This window comes from Lampetra planeri, chromosome 20 (assembly GCF_965212315.1).
Source record: "Lampetra planeri chromosome 20, kcLamPlan1.2.h2, whole genome shotgun sequence".
Taxonomy (NCBI): Eukaryota; Metazoa; Chordata; class Hyperoartia; order Petromyzontiformes; family Petromyzontidae; genus Lampetra; species Lampetra planeri.
This window is the reverse complement of record NC_136126.1, coordinates 4,081,072-4,095,176: the sequence shown is the minus strand read 5'-3', so window position 1 is coordinate 4,095,176 and position 14,105 is coordinate 4,081,072. Positions and strand designations below refer to the sequence as shown.

General features: G+C 50.7%; 1 protein-coding gene across 1 annotated transcript; it reads right to left on the bottom strand.

Annotated features, from left to right (window-relative positions):
* Nucleotides 1-381: 381 nt before the first annotated feature.
* LOC144724292 (allograft inflammatory factor 1-like) lies at nucleotides 382-12,252 on the bottom strand. Its single transcript, XM_078603278.1, has 6 exons — nucleotides 12,016-12,252; nucleotides 10,894-10,955; nucleotides 7,814-7,880; nucleotides 7,643-7,684; nucleotides 6,445-6,607; nucleotides 382-2,036 (listed from the first exon to the last, which is right to left on the bottom strand). The coding sequence occupies exons 1-6, from the start codon at nucleotides 12,059-12,061 to the stop codon at nucleotides 1,949-1,951; spliced, it is 468 nt and encodes a 155-aa protein (XP_078459404.1). The 5' UTR covers nucleotides 12,062-12,252; the 3' UTR covers nucleotides 382-1,948.
* Between the last annotated feature and the right edge of the window lie 1,853 nt (nucleotides 12,253-14,105).

Sequence of the window (14,105 nt, the reverse complement as noted above, 5' to 3'; positions counted from 1 at the left end):
GGTCTCCAAGTCCCAGTGACCAGCATGGTGAAGTATGGTCAAACAACCACCACGTCCCAACATCGTGTAGGAAGAGGCATTCATCCGGAAGGGGATTAACAAAGGGGCTGTATAAGTTATTATTTAAACACAACATTATAAATACTGATTTAGCATAATTATTTAACACTGGGTACATTAAAAAAAACATACATTTAGAGTTGGGAAAGACCTGATAAATGTGTAATGTTATTGTACGATTGGCCATGCTGATTAATTGTAAAAATTTGTATTCTCCAAGCTTGATGTTGAACACTGATGTAATTGTTATTTCATTATAAAAAAAAACATTGCTGCATTTTAAACTCAGACCGAGTACTCTTTCTCAGACACACAACAGCATAATTAAATACTTTCTTTATTTACACAGCACTACTAACACAATCGAGGTCAAACAGTCACAGCGGTACGGGCTTATAATAAACAGTTTACTTATCATATCATCAAACCATCTAAAAGTAGTCTTTAAGAGTAAATGTTTCACGCGATCGATACAACTAAAACGCATTTTTTTAAATATAGATTTTTCCATAGTGTCGACTTCTTCTTGAAAATGTGACCTGAACCCACCCTAGACCCTCCATGTCATAGTTGGGCCTTGCCATACCATGTTAATAGCAAAAACTATGTACACTGCTGACCGCGACATTACTGCTGGGTAGGTGCAGGGCCTGCTCCAGTCACGGCCCGTTTGCTGATTGAACTGTTGGGAAGGATATCAATTACCAGCAAGGACTGAATCCCAACACAGTGTGCGTATTGTCAATGTTCCCCACCACTGCCCGTGGTCAGCGCCTCCACAGCAGATGTACGTATCGGGGACTCCGCGTTTGATCTCAAGAGCCCCTGGGATTGTAGGCGTCCAGTCGCTCACCTTCACCACGGACTTTCGCGAGCGTTTTCACGCACACGCGCTGAAGTCTCGCGTTTATCGTTCACCCATCGCCTGAGAAATCTGCGGAATCGCCCAAAGTCCCGTACAGGAACAATTTTCGTTTTGCTTTAGAGCGGCGGTGTAGTCGCAGCGGTGTAAATGCCTCTCCGCACGTGTGGAAAATTAAAACTCCGCCGAAAAAAATTCTGCTGAGCGGATATCAAAACGTGCTCCACGCTGCCACGGATTGGTCCCATTGAAATCTTTTAGAACAGCTGATGTAAAAATAGGCGATAGCGTCTAGCTTACCGTAATCACAGAACTCATATATTTACTACATCGTTAAAATATAATTACGTTATAACATTGCTTTTCACTAATGGAAATAATAATTATTGATGCTTTATAGAAAGAAGCTAAGGTTGAAAAAAGAAACACATAAAAAAAACGGCGATATTTTCTCCAGCTTTTCTCCCCGTTAAATTTATCGCATTTCCTGTGCGCTCGAAGGGGACTGCTAACAACATTATTCACCGCTTGTTGGCGGAGGAAATGTTTTTCCGCCGTTGAAAACAATCGCGGCCACGTGTTCCGTGGTGCGTTGCAATGGGGCACAGAAAACCCGATGAGCGTAACCGGTGACTGCAGAGACAAATATTACGGGCGTGCCAGCGTCGGCTGCTCGCACGCTTAAAGTCCCCCACCCTCCCTAATAGGCATCACCTTCACCCCTCTATTTAAAACCTCGAAACAGGAAGACTCATTCGCAATTCTGGCTAATCGCTCGATGAAGCTGGTTGTGATCACCCACCAGCCAAAACGTCGTACTCAAACTGTAACTGTTGTGAGTGCTTACACGCCCGCTGTGCCGAAGTGGTAACTGATCGGCACGCTTTGTCGACGTGACAAATCTCACCAATTGGCCGTGTGTCGGTTTCGTGGCGGGTTAACGACACATTTTATATTTCCCCGATCTCACCCCCCCCCCCAAACCACCCCCAAACGAGCGATCTCAGGGCGCATCCATGGTGGGCTCTAGGGCAGGCTTGCCAAGTCTCGCTTCGGAGGAGGACCGCTCGGCTTGGAATTTTCACCGCATCCCTTCCCCTCGAACAGCATGATCCTGCAAACGGGCACGCACCAGAGACGTTAGTGCGCTCGCTGCACGCACGTGTTTGTGTGTGCGTGTGTGTGGTGCTGGGGAGCGGTGGTGTAGCGGTTAGCGCGACGCTGCGCTACGAACCCAACGACCCACGTTTTTGTTTTTTTTGCGAAACTGACGAGCGGAGGCGTACGATTAAAGTTCACGCTCGAAGGGACACTTGCGCCAAGCGTTTGGTCTTGGCTCCCGCGTCACCCTACGGCCCCCCCCCAAAAAAGAGGGAAACAACCCGTTCTCCTGCGGTGGGACAATTCCGACGACTGTTGCAGGCTTGGCTTTCTTGGCTACAGCGGCGGCCCGAGGGAAGAGCGGGGAAACGTCGGAGCGGGTTGCCTGCCAGCGTGAGTGTCGCACACTCGAATGACCTTCGTGTTGGGTCAGGCGGTTTTCAGGGAGGGGGTAACACGGGCTGGCACGCGCCACGTCGCGCCGAGACCCGGTCAAGCCGGCTCCAACTAACCACGTCCTTGAACGGCTCCGAAGTAAACCAGCCCAAATTCGTTTACCAAACATTCACGGCGACCCGTCCGTGGTGCAATGGCAATGCCTCTTTGTAGATAGGCGATGTGCACGGCGGGCAAGGGGAATGAAGGTCGCTTGGTTGGCTGGATTGAAGGTCGCGCCGCTGTAGCAGTCGACTCAGCATTTGTTGCAATGTGCACGTGCACATTTGTACATTTTAATGGTGTAGCAGTGGTGCGGCGGTGAGCGCGCTGCCATCAGAACAACAGCGACGCGAGTTAGATTCCTGGCCACAGCTAACATCGGCGGTGGATGACTTCAAATGTGGCCCTGTAGCCTCAATTCCCCCTGCTCCCCCTGTTATTTTAATGTTATCTTTATTATTGTTAGATTTTTTATTTTCAAAAGAGCACCATGCCAAAGAGACAGACGCCGTTAAGGCACGCTGCACATTTTTCGCATTTTTTAAACGAAAGGGGCCACGTTATTATTCCCATTCTTTGGGTCTTTCGGTAAAGCCACGTAGATAGAAAATTCAAAAAAATATAAAAATATCACGACGTTTCGATCGCAACACAAGCAATCGTCATCAGGTGAAAAAATATAGCGGGAGAGCTGCTGAGGCAGGAAAAAATATACCGAAAAGCCCAAAGAATATGAATTCCTGCAGTCACGAAAGCTCTAAGTCAATTATTATTCCCGTTTAGCTCTTCAGTTAATTTAGTTTTTTAACCTTTCAAGCACGAGATAAGACATTTCAGCGCTTCGCGTTCGCTCACAAGGAGGTGGCCTCAGCGTTTTTTTCTTGCCGGACTTATCGCGCGGCGGCAGCCTGCCGAGTTCACGGGGGCCAACCGGCACGGAGGCGACGTTTCCCATCGAGGCAACGCTTTCAGATGGGGGGGGGGGGGGAGCTGCTGCGATGAATCCCAATTACGCCGCTCAACCGCCGTTATCCCCACGACCCACGGTGGCACTCGTGGCCACGTAAACGTAAAGGGGGCAGCCCTGCAGCAATAGTTCGGCTCGCCCCCCACACCACTGCGGGCAGAGAGGGCCCGCGGAACGAGAGGCGGTGCTAGCAAGTGCCCCCCCCCTGCCCCCCACTCTCTCTATGCACACGTGCCAGTGCCCACGTGGATGGATTTTTTTTAGTGGTTCTTCATTTGATTGGAATTTCGAGAGTAGGCACTGACATTGGTGTTGGTATTTTTAGCTTCCTATTTTGCTTACATTTGATCTTTATTTGTGAGCCCAGTTTAATTTTTATGTACGGCGCTTTGAAATACCTTGGCGCTTTATAAAATAGAGGTGGTTATTATTATTGGGTCGGCTCCACGGTTCTTTCGGTAAAGTCACGTAGATAGAAAAAATAAAACAATAAGATGACAAAAAAATTAAATTAAAATAAACTAAATAAACATTTTAAAAAAACATCACGACGTTTCGATCGCAACACAAGCGGTCCATGCGATTGAAACGTCGTGATGTTTTTAAAAAAAAATTATTTAGTTTATTTTAATTTAATTTTCTTGTCATCTTATTGTTTTATTTTTTCTATCTACGTGACTTTACCGAAAGAACCATAGAATATGACATCCTGCGGTCACGAAAGTTCTAAGGTAATAGGGTCATTTTTTGGCCTTCTCTTCCACTCTGGCACAGACGGAAGCACCCAGACTTGACCTCACCGCACGCGACCTGCCCATCGACGAACTGCCGGGCCGTTGTGTGCCCACGCGCGCTGGACAGACATTTCACCACGGCAGCATCCCCGTGTGACGTTGTTAGTTCGGTTGAACGTGCAAGTGGCTTGGCTTGTGTACGTGCTTGTGAGTGACGGTCAATGCGGGGGGGGGGGGGCGGAGATCAATGCGTCAATCTTTACCGCTCCAAGCTGTTTGTCGACACCCACGCCAGAACGTCGGTGGCTACGTCACCGTTGCCGATGACCCAATCATCTCCCGTCTCAACAGACCTCAGAAGCTAAGCAGGGGGTTCAGCCTGGGCGGTGTTCGGATGTGTGACCTCCACCGCATCGATAGGGTGCTATAGGCTTCTGTGCGGCTATGCGTTGGGCAGTGCGGCAACATCATTTTGTCGCACTGCACTCCCGCGCGTTTAGGTCTATGCTCCCCACTTCCAGCCGGCACTGATCAAAGCGGGGAAGTATGGTCAAGTGAAATTTCGATTTAAAGCTTTCGTGACTGCAGGGATTCATCTTCTTGGTTCTTTCGGTAAAGTCGCGTAGAAGGTGAAGGCCAGGTCTGTCGGGAAGACAGACCTGGTCTTCACCTGAGGACGGCTTTTTGCGTTGTGGCCGAAACGTCGTGAGAATTATTTTATTATGTTTTATTTTTTATTATTTTATTACTTCCATTCTATGGTCAAGTGACCCGCGCGGTATAGGGGAGGCTTTCATCCAGCAGTGGAATGCGCTTGCCACCGACCACATTCCGCACGCAACTAAAGTGTGGCATGAAACGACTAAAGTGAATCATTGAAGGCAGGCTCATGATATACATCTGTGCTCGCGCGAAGCTAATTCAATAGGCGAAACCATGTCGAGCCCAGCGACTAGCACAGCCAGGCACACGCAGGAAATCATAAATCAGCCAACCGTATACCCGCAGGCACGCACGCACACCACGCGTGCGCGCACACGCACACACACGCGTGTGGCAAGGGGCCGCGTGGGTGCGCACCATCTGACCAAAGCCACGGCATTATCATCATCATCACCATCAGCGGCAGCGATGCGTGGCGGTGCAGGCTCTGCTCCTGTGTGAAACAAATGTCGCCCCAAGTTTGAGAAAGGCGGCGTGCCGAGTGCTCCGACATCTGCGAGCTACATTAAGAAGTCTCTCTGCAGAAAAACGTTGACGCGTGCGTCTCGGCGTGATTCGGAGAGGGGAATGTTTCCAAACGCGTCGCAAAATGCTGTGAAAACATTCGCCCCGTGCCCACCACCCACCCACGCAGGAACAGTAAATCTGTGTTCCCCTGGGAGAATCGACGTGAGGGACGTCGATTTAACGACCCTCGATTGTTCGATGATTCAGATGGCGGTGGTTGTTGGGATTGTATGTGATGCATCGATTCGCGGATTCGAATTGATAGTCGTACGCTTACGACATGCGTGCCAGATTTACACGAGGATTGATGTTTACGCATCATGTGGAGTGGAAATATTTGCAAAACAACTTGCTGCTTTTTTTCACGTTTTCAGGCTAATGGAGCAAACAGAACTACACGCGGAATGGGAAAAAAAGAAGAAATGTATTATGCCAGATTTTTTTTTTAACTCCTGAAATCCAATCGTGACCTCAAATTGAGACAATTCGTGGAAATGCTGTAGGGAGTAAATCATTACACGACTGGGGTGCAGCGGTGGCGATGAGATGTTCACTCCCTCGCCTGGTATGCAGGAGGCGGTGGGTTCGATCCCGACCCTGAAGCCTGCTGTATATTTGCAGTTTGCATGTTCTCACAATTTGATAATTTATGGGTCATTTTCAAATCTGGCAAAATTTGGACCCTGACTTTGGCACACGATGGCCTAATTTTGCGAACGACTTCAGATGATCTTTAACATATTTCGGTCGATACACTCGCAGTAATAACCAGGGCGGCCGCTGAATTCAAACCGCGAACCTCTGCAGCAACAAGCGGCGAACGCGCTGCCGCCCACGATGATCGATGATGATGGAAATAAAAGCGATGATGATGACGGTGAAGACGACATTGATGTCAGAGATGACGATGGCAATACAATCGGCGGTATTGATGGTCTGGCGAAGACGACGGCGATCTTGAAGATGATGTCGAAGACGATGGTGATGACGACGATGATGACATAACGACGACATTCAAGGCATCCTCTGCCACCGCTACTTGGCACGCTTACAGTTTGAGAACGGCCGACCGCTTGCCCAGCATCAGCGCCAGGAAGTCGCGGTAGCCGATGCAGTCGCTGTTGCCCGTCGTCACCTCGGCGATGATCTTCTTCAGCTCGAGGTGCGTGCGCGGCGTGCCCACGCGCTCCAGCATCTTCTTCAGCGCCATCAGGTCTGCGCTCGGGAGCACGGGAGAGAACGCCGGGGGCCACCAACAACACCACCGCGTCAGCCTCCGGCCTCGCATGGCATGTGCCGGGGTCAATCGATGGAGCCACGCGCGTCGCCAGTTTAGCCGCGTCGCGGGCGAATGTTGCTGGAAGCCCCCGCGGGGCTCCGCTTGTGCGCGGGAATCTTCATTTCGGACGTGGAATGGTGTCTGCCAGCTCGATTTTTTTAATCATTGACCCGTCCATCTCGCGGTCGCCTCCTACTGTTTTGTTGTAATCTCATTAGAGATGTCTGCTGGATACACAGAGGACGATGAGTTGAAATGTTGGCAGGGAGTGACGTGAAAGGACATACGCGTGAAGCAAAAGACAAAGATTCCCCCCCCCCACCCCCCTCCACCAGGTATTGCCTTTAACAGACTGTTGGGGCAGGTGCGGTTAGCGAGCACTTATAAAGGGCGGCACGGCACAGGAGGGGGTGGCCTTTGTCTCCCCCAGTGGTCGATGTTTTACGCACCGTACCAGGTTCTCATTTTAGACTGAATCCACCTAGGGGAAGCCCACGAGCGGTTCAGATATTCGTCACTGATGTTGGCCGTGAGCGAGAGTCGAACGCGGGTCTCTGGGTTCGTGGCGCGGCCGCGATAACCACTACGCGACCGCTCCCCACGATTTCTATTACATAAGCGTATATGCCGGAGTTAATCATTCCACCCCTACGCCTGTGTTCACTGTTTAAGCAGTGGCACGGTACAAAGCGTGCCATTGATAGCGCGACTGTGCTGAGATCCACTGGGCAGATGAGAGTCAATGGCTGCATGGCGACTGCGTGGCGAGCTATCCAATAGAGGGGTGGTGGTGGTGGTGGTGGCGGGGGGATATCAATTTCCCCGGAGCGTGGGAGGGTGGGATGTGTGTCGTCACAGCTCTGGCATTAATGTTGTGGGGGTAGTTGTATATATATGTACACATGCCAGGAATGCAACATCAACACGAGTGAGTCAAAGAGTTCACGTAATTGAAATGCCAAGCTCCTCACCAATTTCTTCTTCATCGTTCAAGTCGAAGTCGAGAAATTTTTCTGATATTTAGAGAAAGAGAGAGAGAGAAAAAAACAAAAGCATGGACATCAGAATATGGTTATTCCCGCCGAGGAGACGCGACGTGTGTAAGCGAACGGTGACTTTACAACAAACATCTTGACACGCACCTTTGTAGGACTCCAGCTTTTCGGCGAGGTCGTCCACATCTTGGTAAAATTCATCTTCCATGAATTCCTAAGTGGAGGCATGCACACGCACACGCGTTCCAGCCAAAATAGACGGGGCCACCTTTACATAATCTGCAGCGTAAGGCAACCGATTAAAGCGTTTAAGTAATAGGCCTACAGTAGATGATCCGCATTAGCATCCCCAACGAATGCATTGCCTATGCAAAGTTGAACATGTTGTGTTGTTTTTTTTTATTCATGTGAGTGAGGTTCTTCACGTGCCGGGCCTTTCACAGTCACTTCACCAACGACCAGCGACTCGCACTTGGCACGATTAGGACGCGCGTGTGAAACCCAACTCTGCCGCACCGCTACCGACCGCCGTGTAATCATTAAAGGCACTCTAATTGAAACCTGTTGCACAACCGCTCTGGCGAGATCAACGGAGGGCATGGGAAGGATTTTCTTTTCGTAAATTAAGTTTTGGTGGCAAGGAGCCACGGGGGGCTCACGTTGAGTCGCCAAAGGGAAGCCCGCGAGGCGTGTTTTGAGGGCCCAACAGGGGGCACGGGAGATGTGGCCTGTCTAAAGTTCTAAGGTGACAGTGAGGCCCGGACTATGGCCATAGGGCAGCAAATGGCCGGTGGGGCCGGTCTGTGTGGGAGAATTGCAAGTGTGATCAGAGGGAAATAAAAAAATATTTATTTTTAAATATTTGATTACCTCTAATGTGTACGCTTCATTGCTTGTGTACGCTCTCAATATTCGGGCAGCCCCAAAAGATTCTTCCTCCTAACCAGCCACTCGTTTAGTTTTTTTATGGACACAGCCCCAAATGCGGTCAATGAGATCGCACACGGCAATTTGGGTATCCCGGTGTGTTCGCTTACAAACACCTGGGCCGATTTCAAGTCACAGTCCCCCACTGGTGACAGTGAACATCCAATTGTCCCTTCTACCCGCTGTGTTTCCAAATTCGTGGAAGACAAACTCATTTACTGTACTTTCACACAAAGACAAAGATCCCCCGTATAGCCTGAACAGACTGTTGGGGTAAGTGCTGTTAGTGAGCACCTATGAAGGCCGGAACGGTTCACGAGGGGGTGGGTCGCCAGCACCCACACAAACACGCGCATGCACACACACACAAGGGCAACCCTCCTGTTATATACGGATGGGCCGCAATGAAAAGGAACCCGATTGTTAAGTTATGCAAACAGCTACAACATGTTACTGGTAGAAACCTTCTGGTTACACCAGCCCACATGGGATTATTGTGTCTGTCCGTCCGTCGTGCAGGGAGGGGCTAGGTGGGGAGGGAGGGGCTGGGTGGGGACGGGAGGGTGGGGAGGGGCTGGGTGGGGAGGGTGGGGCTGGGTGGGGAGGGGAGGGTGGGGAGGGGCTTGGTGGGGAGGGTGTGGAGGGGCTGGGTGGGAAGGGGCTGAGTGGGGAGGTTGGGGCTGGGTGGCAGGTGGGAGGGGTGGGTTTGGGTGGGGAGGGGCTGGTCACCCCGTGGTGCCATTATAAAACTCAACGTTTAACCTACTCACGCCGGCTTGTGCCCGCCCTCACAGTCGGGCATATTTGCGGAATACACCACGCCGCCGTTGACCCTGGCCATTGACCGAGAAACCCAACGTTCCTACCAGCTCCCTCCGCAGGAATGTGTTTATGCTGTGTCAATCTTATTCAGATATCTGTAGACGCTGTGGAGTGATGACATGGCAGTGCACAAAGGCGATGAGCTCAGGCTTAATTACTTTAAGTACTGAATTAGAACAACTAATGGAAATTAGTGGCACCGCGGGAGCGAGATGTTAACTACCTCGCCTGGTATACAGGAGGTAGTGGGTTCGATCCATATTCTGACGCCTGCTGTAGATTTGGAGGTTGCGTGTCTCTCTCATCATCATCACAGTGGATAGGAGATGTTAACTACCTCGCCTGGTATACAGGAGGTCGTGGGTTCGATCCAGATTCAGACGTCTGTACATTTGGAGTTTGCATGTCTCTCTCTCCGTGGTCGCGTGGATTTTTCTCCAGGTCCTCCGATTATTTTCCCTCCACATTTAGAATTCACAGGCGATTCGAGTATTCGGCTGATAAAAATGTACACGTGATAAGCCGCTTCCTTGGGCTATGATGTGTGGCCATGTGGCTTCTGAACAAGAGCTGTATAGCTCAGTGGGCCTTACCTGGTAAAATACAAAAAGTAGTTTAGTTTATATGTATGATATGGAGCGGTGGCACAGTGGTTGGCAACGCTGCAGCTATGATATTGGGCACCTGCGTTCGATTCCCGGCCACAGCTAATCGCAGTAGCGGGTGATATCTCAATCGGTTGTGAAACACAGCCCCCTTCAGTAACCCACGCTGGCCAGCTTGGTGAAGTATGGTCAAACTCCCACGGCCGATACGGCGTGGGGGGGGGGGGAGGGATTCATCCAGCAGTGGATTGACAAATGTCTGTAAATTATCATTATATATGAGGTAGATGCCGTGCGCTGGCTTAAAACACGTTTAGAAGTAATTATTTGCAGGATTCTGCGGCAGTAGCGATTAGTGACAGCGAGCGAACCTGTCAAGACAATTCCCAGACCGTATGAGCAGCATCGGAAGGTGGTGATCTCCCTATTCATTGGTAAGCCAAGGGAATTCATAAGGGAGAAAGGACAATGGTGTCCACTGGAGTGGAAGGCAGTTTGCATGGCGGGGGGTGGAGGGCGGCTGGGTGGAAACAGTGGTCAAATGGTAATGAGCCATTGATTAATTCCTGGAAATGCCCACAATCACGTTGTACTGCTCAACTGGTGGTGAGTTCAATGGCGTTCGCCCACCTTCCCACGCGTGTCGCTGTCTCATGAATGGTTTACGTGGATGAGTAGGTCAAATACCCGACTGGGGAGGGAGGCGCCTCTCTCTCGAGAGAGCCGACTCGAAGCGGAGGTCCCCTATCGCAGGGTCCTGCGCCTATTACCTTACAACGCGGTTAGATCATCGGCAGAACTACGTTGCGTCGTCATCACAGACGTTCCGCTACGGCGGCGGCGGATGGTTCGGTCGAGCAGAAGCGCAATGACCTTGTTGATGACCTCCAGTCGATCGTCCTGTGCCGCCTTCAACTTCCCGAAAGCTTTCCCGCCTAGAAAGAGACCGGTGGCGAAACAAAACAAATGACGATCTTCAATTGAAGCTTTCGTGACTGCAGGAATCCATACTCGTTGGTTCTTTCGGTAAAGTCACGTAGGTAGAAAAATAATAGATCACACGACGTTTCGATCGCAACACAAGCAATCGTCATCAGGTGGGACAGCTGATGACCACAGCAACACTTGCTGTGGTTGTCCCACCTGATGACGATTGCTTGTTTTGCGATCGAAACGTCGTGATCTATTATTTTTCTACCTACGTGACTTTACCGAAAGAACCAAAGAGTATGGAACAAGGTAACTTACGGCGAAAGATGGCAGAGAACCAGGAGACGCCACCACCACGCAAGGCAGCTGCATCATAGAGGACAATTTTGTTGATATTGGATCCTTACGAAAGTTATCGTGACCCCCCCCCCCCCCCCCGAGTCACAGACACACCGACGGACAGACATAAGCAAATAACTAAGCAGACGAAACGTGTCCTTCAAATTGTGTTCGGCCAAACTCCTTTGTAACAGCAAAGGCGACGTTTTGGGCAATGGCCCTCCTTCATAGCGCACTACTTTGTAGCAGTCATGTTCCGTGGTCGTGGCAGGGAGTTGTTGTTTTTTATCGTCACGGTCTCGGCTTGACGAGGGTGGTGTACAGGGCATTCCACAGGGCACGCGACGCGTCGCATCGGTGGCGGCGGTCAGCAGCGCGTAACACGGGAAAGAAAGACCGGATTAGCGTGCGTGGTAGCACGGGCTTGTAACTTTGAATTATAATAATAATTCATTACGACTTAATTATTACAACCGCCACACGTAAACAATCTGCGGCAGAGAGAACAGCAATGAAGCAACAGCAGCAACTAGCGCCACAACCGCAAAAAGCACAATCATCAGCATTTGAAATCATCATCATCATCATGACAATCAAACTGACAAGGCGCGACTTCTTCGCAAGTAGCCGTGACGCAACGGATTTGAAAGCGCAGAGGGAAATCTCACGCACCGCCTTTGCTGCCAATTCACGACGACGACGATGGGAGGCTGTCTCATCACTCACCTTGGTAGTCGTGCTTCGATTTCTCGGCCGCCGTCCCTGGAGCCATTGCTGGCTGCCTGCTGCTGCTGATGATGATGATCTGCTCGCTCGATCGCTCGGCCTCTCGAAGTCGGCGGTACGGACCGAGGAGGAGCGCAGCTCGCGAAGATTACGGAGACTTAGACTCCGGCGGTGGGGGCTGGGGGGAGGGGGGTGTGATCGGGGAGGGAGGTGTGGTGGCGCTTTGCTTTACTTCGCTTCTGCCGTGGCCAAATCGAGCGAAGTGGCCCCCTCGCAACTTCCGTCGCCTGACGTCGAGAGCAAGCGGAGTGGCGAGGCCGCTATAAAAGCGCGCATTGTAGCGCGCCCGAGTCTTTGTGCGCTCGACGTTGGAGCGCTAACTCAACAATGAGCGCATTCTCTCTCCCCCCCCCGCCCTTCTAACAACCACCACCATCGCCATCATCACCACCATCACCACCACCACGACCCCTCCCTCTCGCTCTCCGCAGCGCTCCCTGTTGCACGGGACACGCGCGCGTGCCGAGGGGAGTGCGCAAATTTGCGACCCCTCTCTCTCTCTCGGGTCCCGCCTTGGCAACTTTGCCATTACGAGCAGCCAAATCGGAGTCGTTATCAGCAGCACCGGTAGCATCGTATCAGCAGTCGTGGTCAATCCACTGCTGGATGAAGCCCACCCCCAACACCCACCTCCACCGCCGCACCAACAAAGCCGGCTCTTATTCTTAGGTGTTTTCGGTAAAGTCACGTAGGTAAAAAAATTACAATTAATAAAAGTAAAATACAAATAAAATAAAAATCACGACGTTTCGGAGGCAACACAAGCTTCCGTCTTCAGGTGGAACCGTCACAGCACGATAGCTGATCCTGAACTTTAACTCACGAGCGGAGCGTGCACCCTCTCGGTCCTGCACACGCCTTGACCTCGCATCGCCTCGCCTCGTGACCCCGGAGGGTGTCCTCCTCTCGGAAGAGTCACTGCCGTCACGCGCCTCGAGAACTCCGGCCCATCAACCCTTCTGGCCGCGACGCGTCCTGCCCCCCCAAGCCCCAGCTTGACTCAACAGTTTGAACGATATTCTTGGTTGCTTCGGTGAAGTCAGGTAGAAGGGAAATAATAAAATAATACAAATAAAACAATCAAATTCTCACGACGTTTTGATTGCAACACAAGCAATCGTCATCAGGTGTGAAAACCACGGCAAGAAAATTTGTGGTTTTCACACCTGATGATGATTGCTTGTGTTGCAATCGAAACGTCGTGAGAATGTAATTGTTTTCTTTTTAGTATTTTATTATTTCCCTTCTACGTGACCAAGAATATGAATCCCTGCAGTCACGAAAACTTTAAATCAAACAGTTTGAATTATATTTTAAAACCTGCATGTGTTCTCTCATCGGCGCGTTCACTCTGCCCGGCTTTCAACGTCATGCCAAGAAAGTCGCCTCTCAGTGTTTCCTTTTTTAAAATTTCTATACTCTTTGGTTCTTTCGGTAAAGTCACGTAGATAGAAAATTAACAGATCACGACGTTTCGATCGCAACACAAGCAACCGTAATTAGGTGAAACAAACAGCAGGAGCACTGATAATTGTTTTTTTACCCTTTTCTCTGGCAACAAAACTGACACCTTTTTTACAAGGAGTCATGTTTGCATTGACCACAATACCTGCGGTCGGAATGCAAACAAAAAACACAACTCTGATAGAAGGAGCACTGCTTATTTCTCTCTACGCATTTTGCAGGAGCCGAATGGGACATTCGACTTCAGGGGGGAGGGTGGGAGGGTGCAGCAATTAACAAACGCGCACACACACGCGCGATGCACTCACTCCTGTCACTCCTGTCGGTGACAGAAGCGACTGAGGCGCGCTCTATTTTTAGAAACGCAGCGCTGCTGCCACTCTAGTACCCGATAAGCGCGGCTAAGACGCTTGGGCAGTGACGCAGAGATATCGCTCGGGGTGGGAGGTTTCGAGGTCTCGCGTGACTGCGGCCCCGTCTCAAGCGAAGTCGCGGGTCGTGCTGTCCCCCTCCCCTCTCTCACCTCTTCGGACCTGAGTTCCGTTCCCGATAACGTCTCACATCAG

What these genes read in the sequence shown, in the direction of transcription:
- LOC144724292 (XM_078603278.1), bottom strand. Translation starts at nt 12,061, where the DNA reads ATGGCTCCAGGGACGGCGGCCGAGAAATCGAAGCACGACTACCAAG. An exon ending in ATCGAAGCACGACTACCAAG is followed by an intron (nt 10,956 to 12,015) that starts GTGAGTGATGAG and finishes GTCTCTTTCTAG; the next exon opens with GCGGGAAAGCTTTCGGGAAG. An exon ending in GACTGGAGGTCATCAACAAG is followed by an intron (nt 7,881 to 10,893) that starts GTCATTGCGCTT and finishes GCCTCCACTTAG; the next exon opens with GAATTCATGGAAGATGAATT.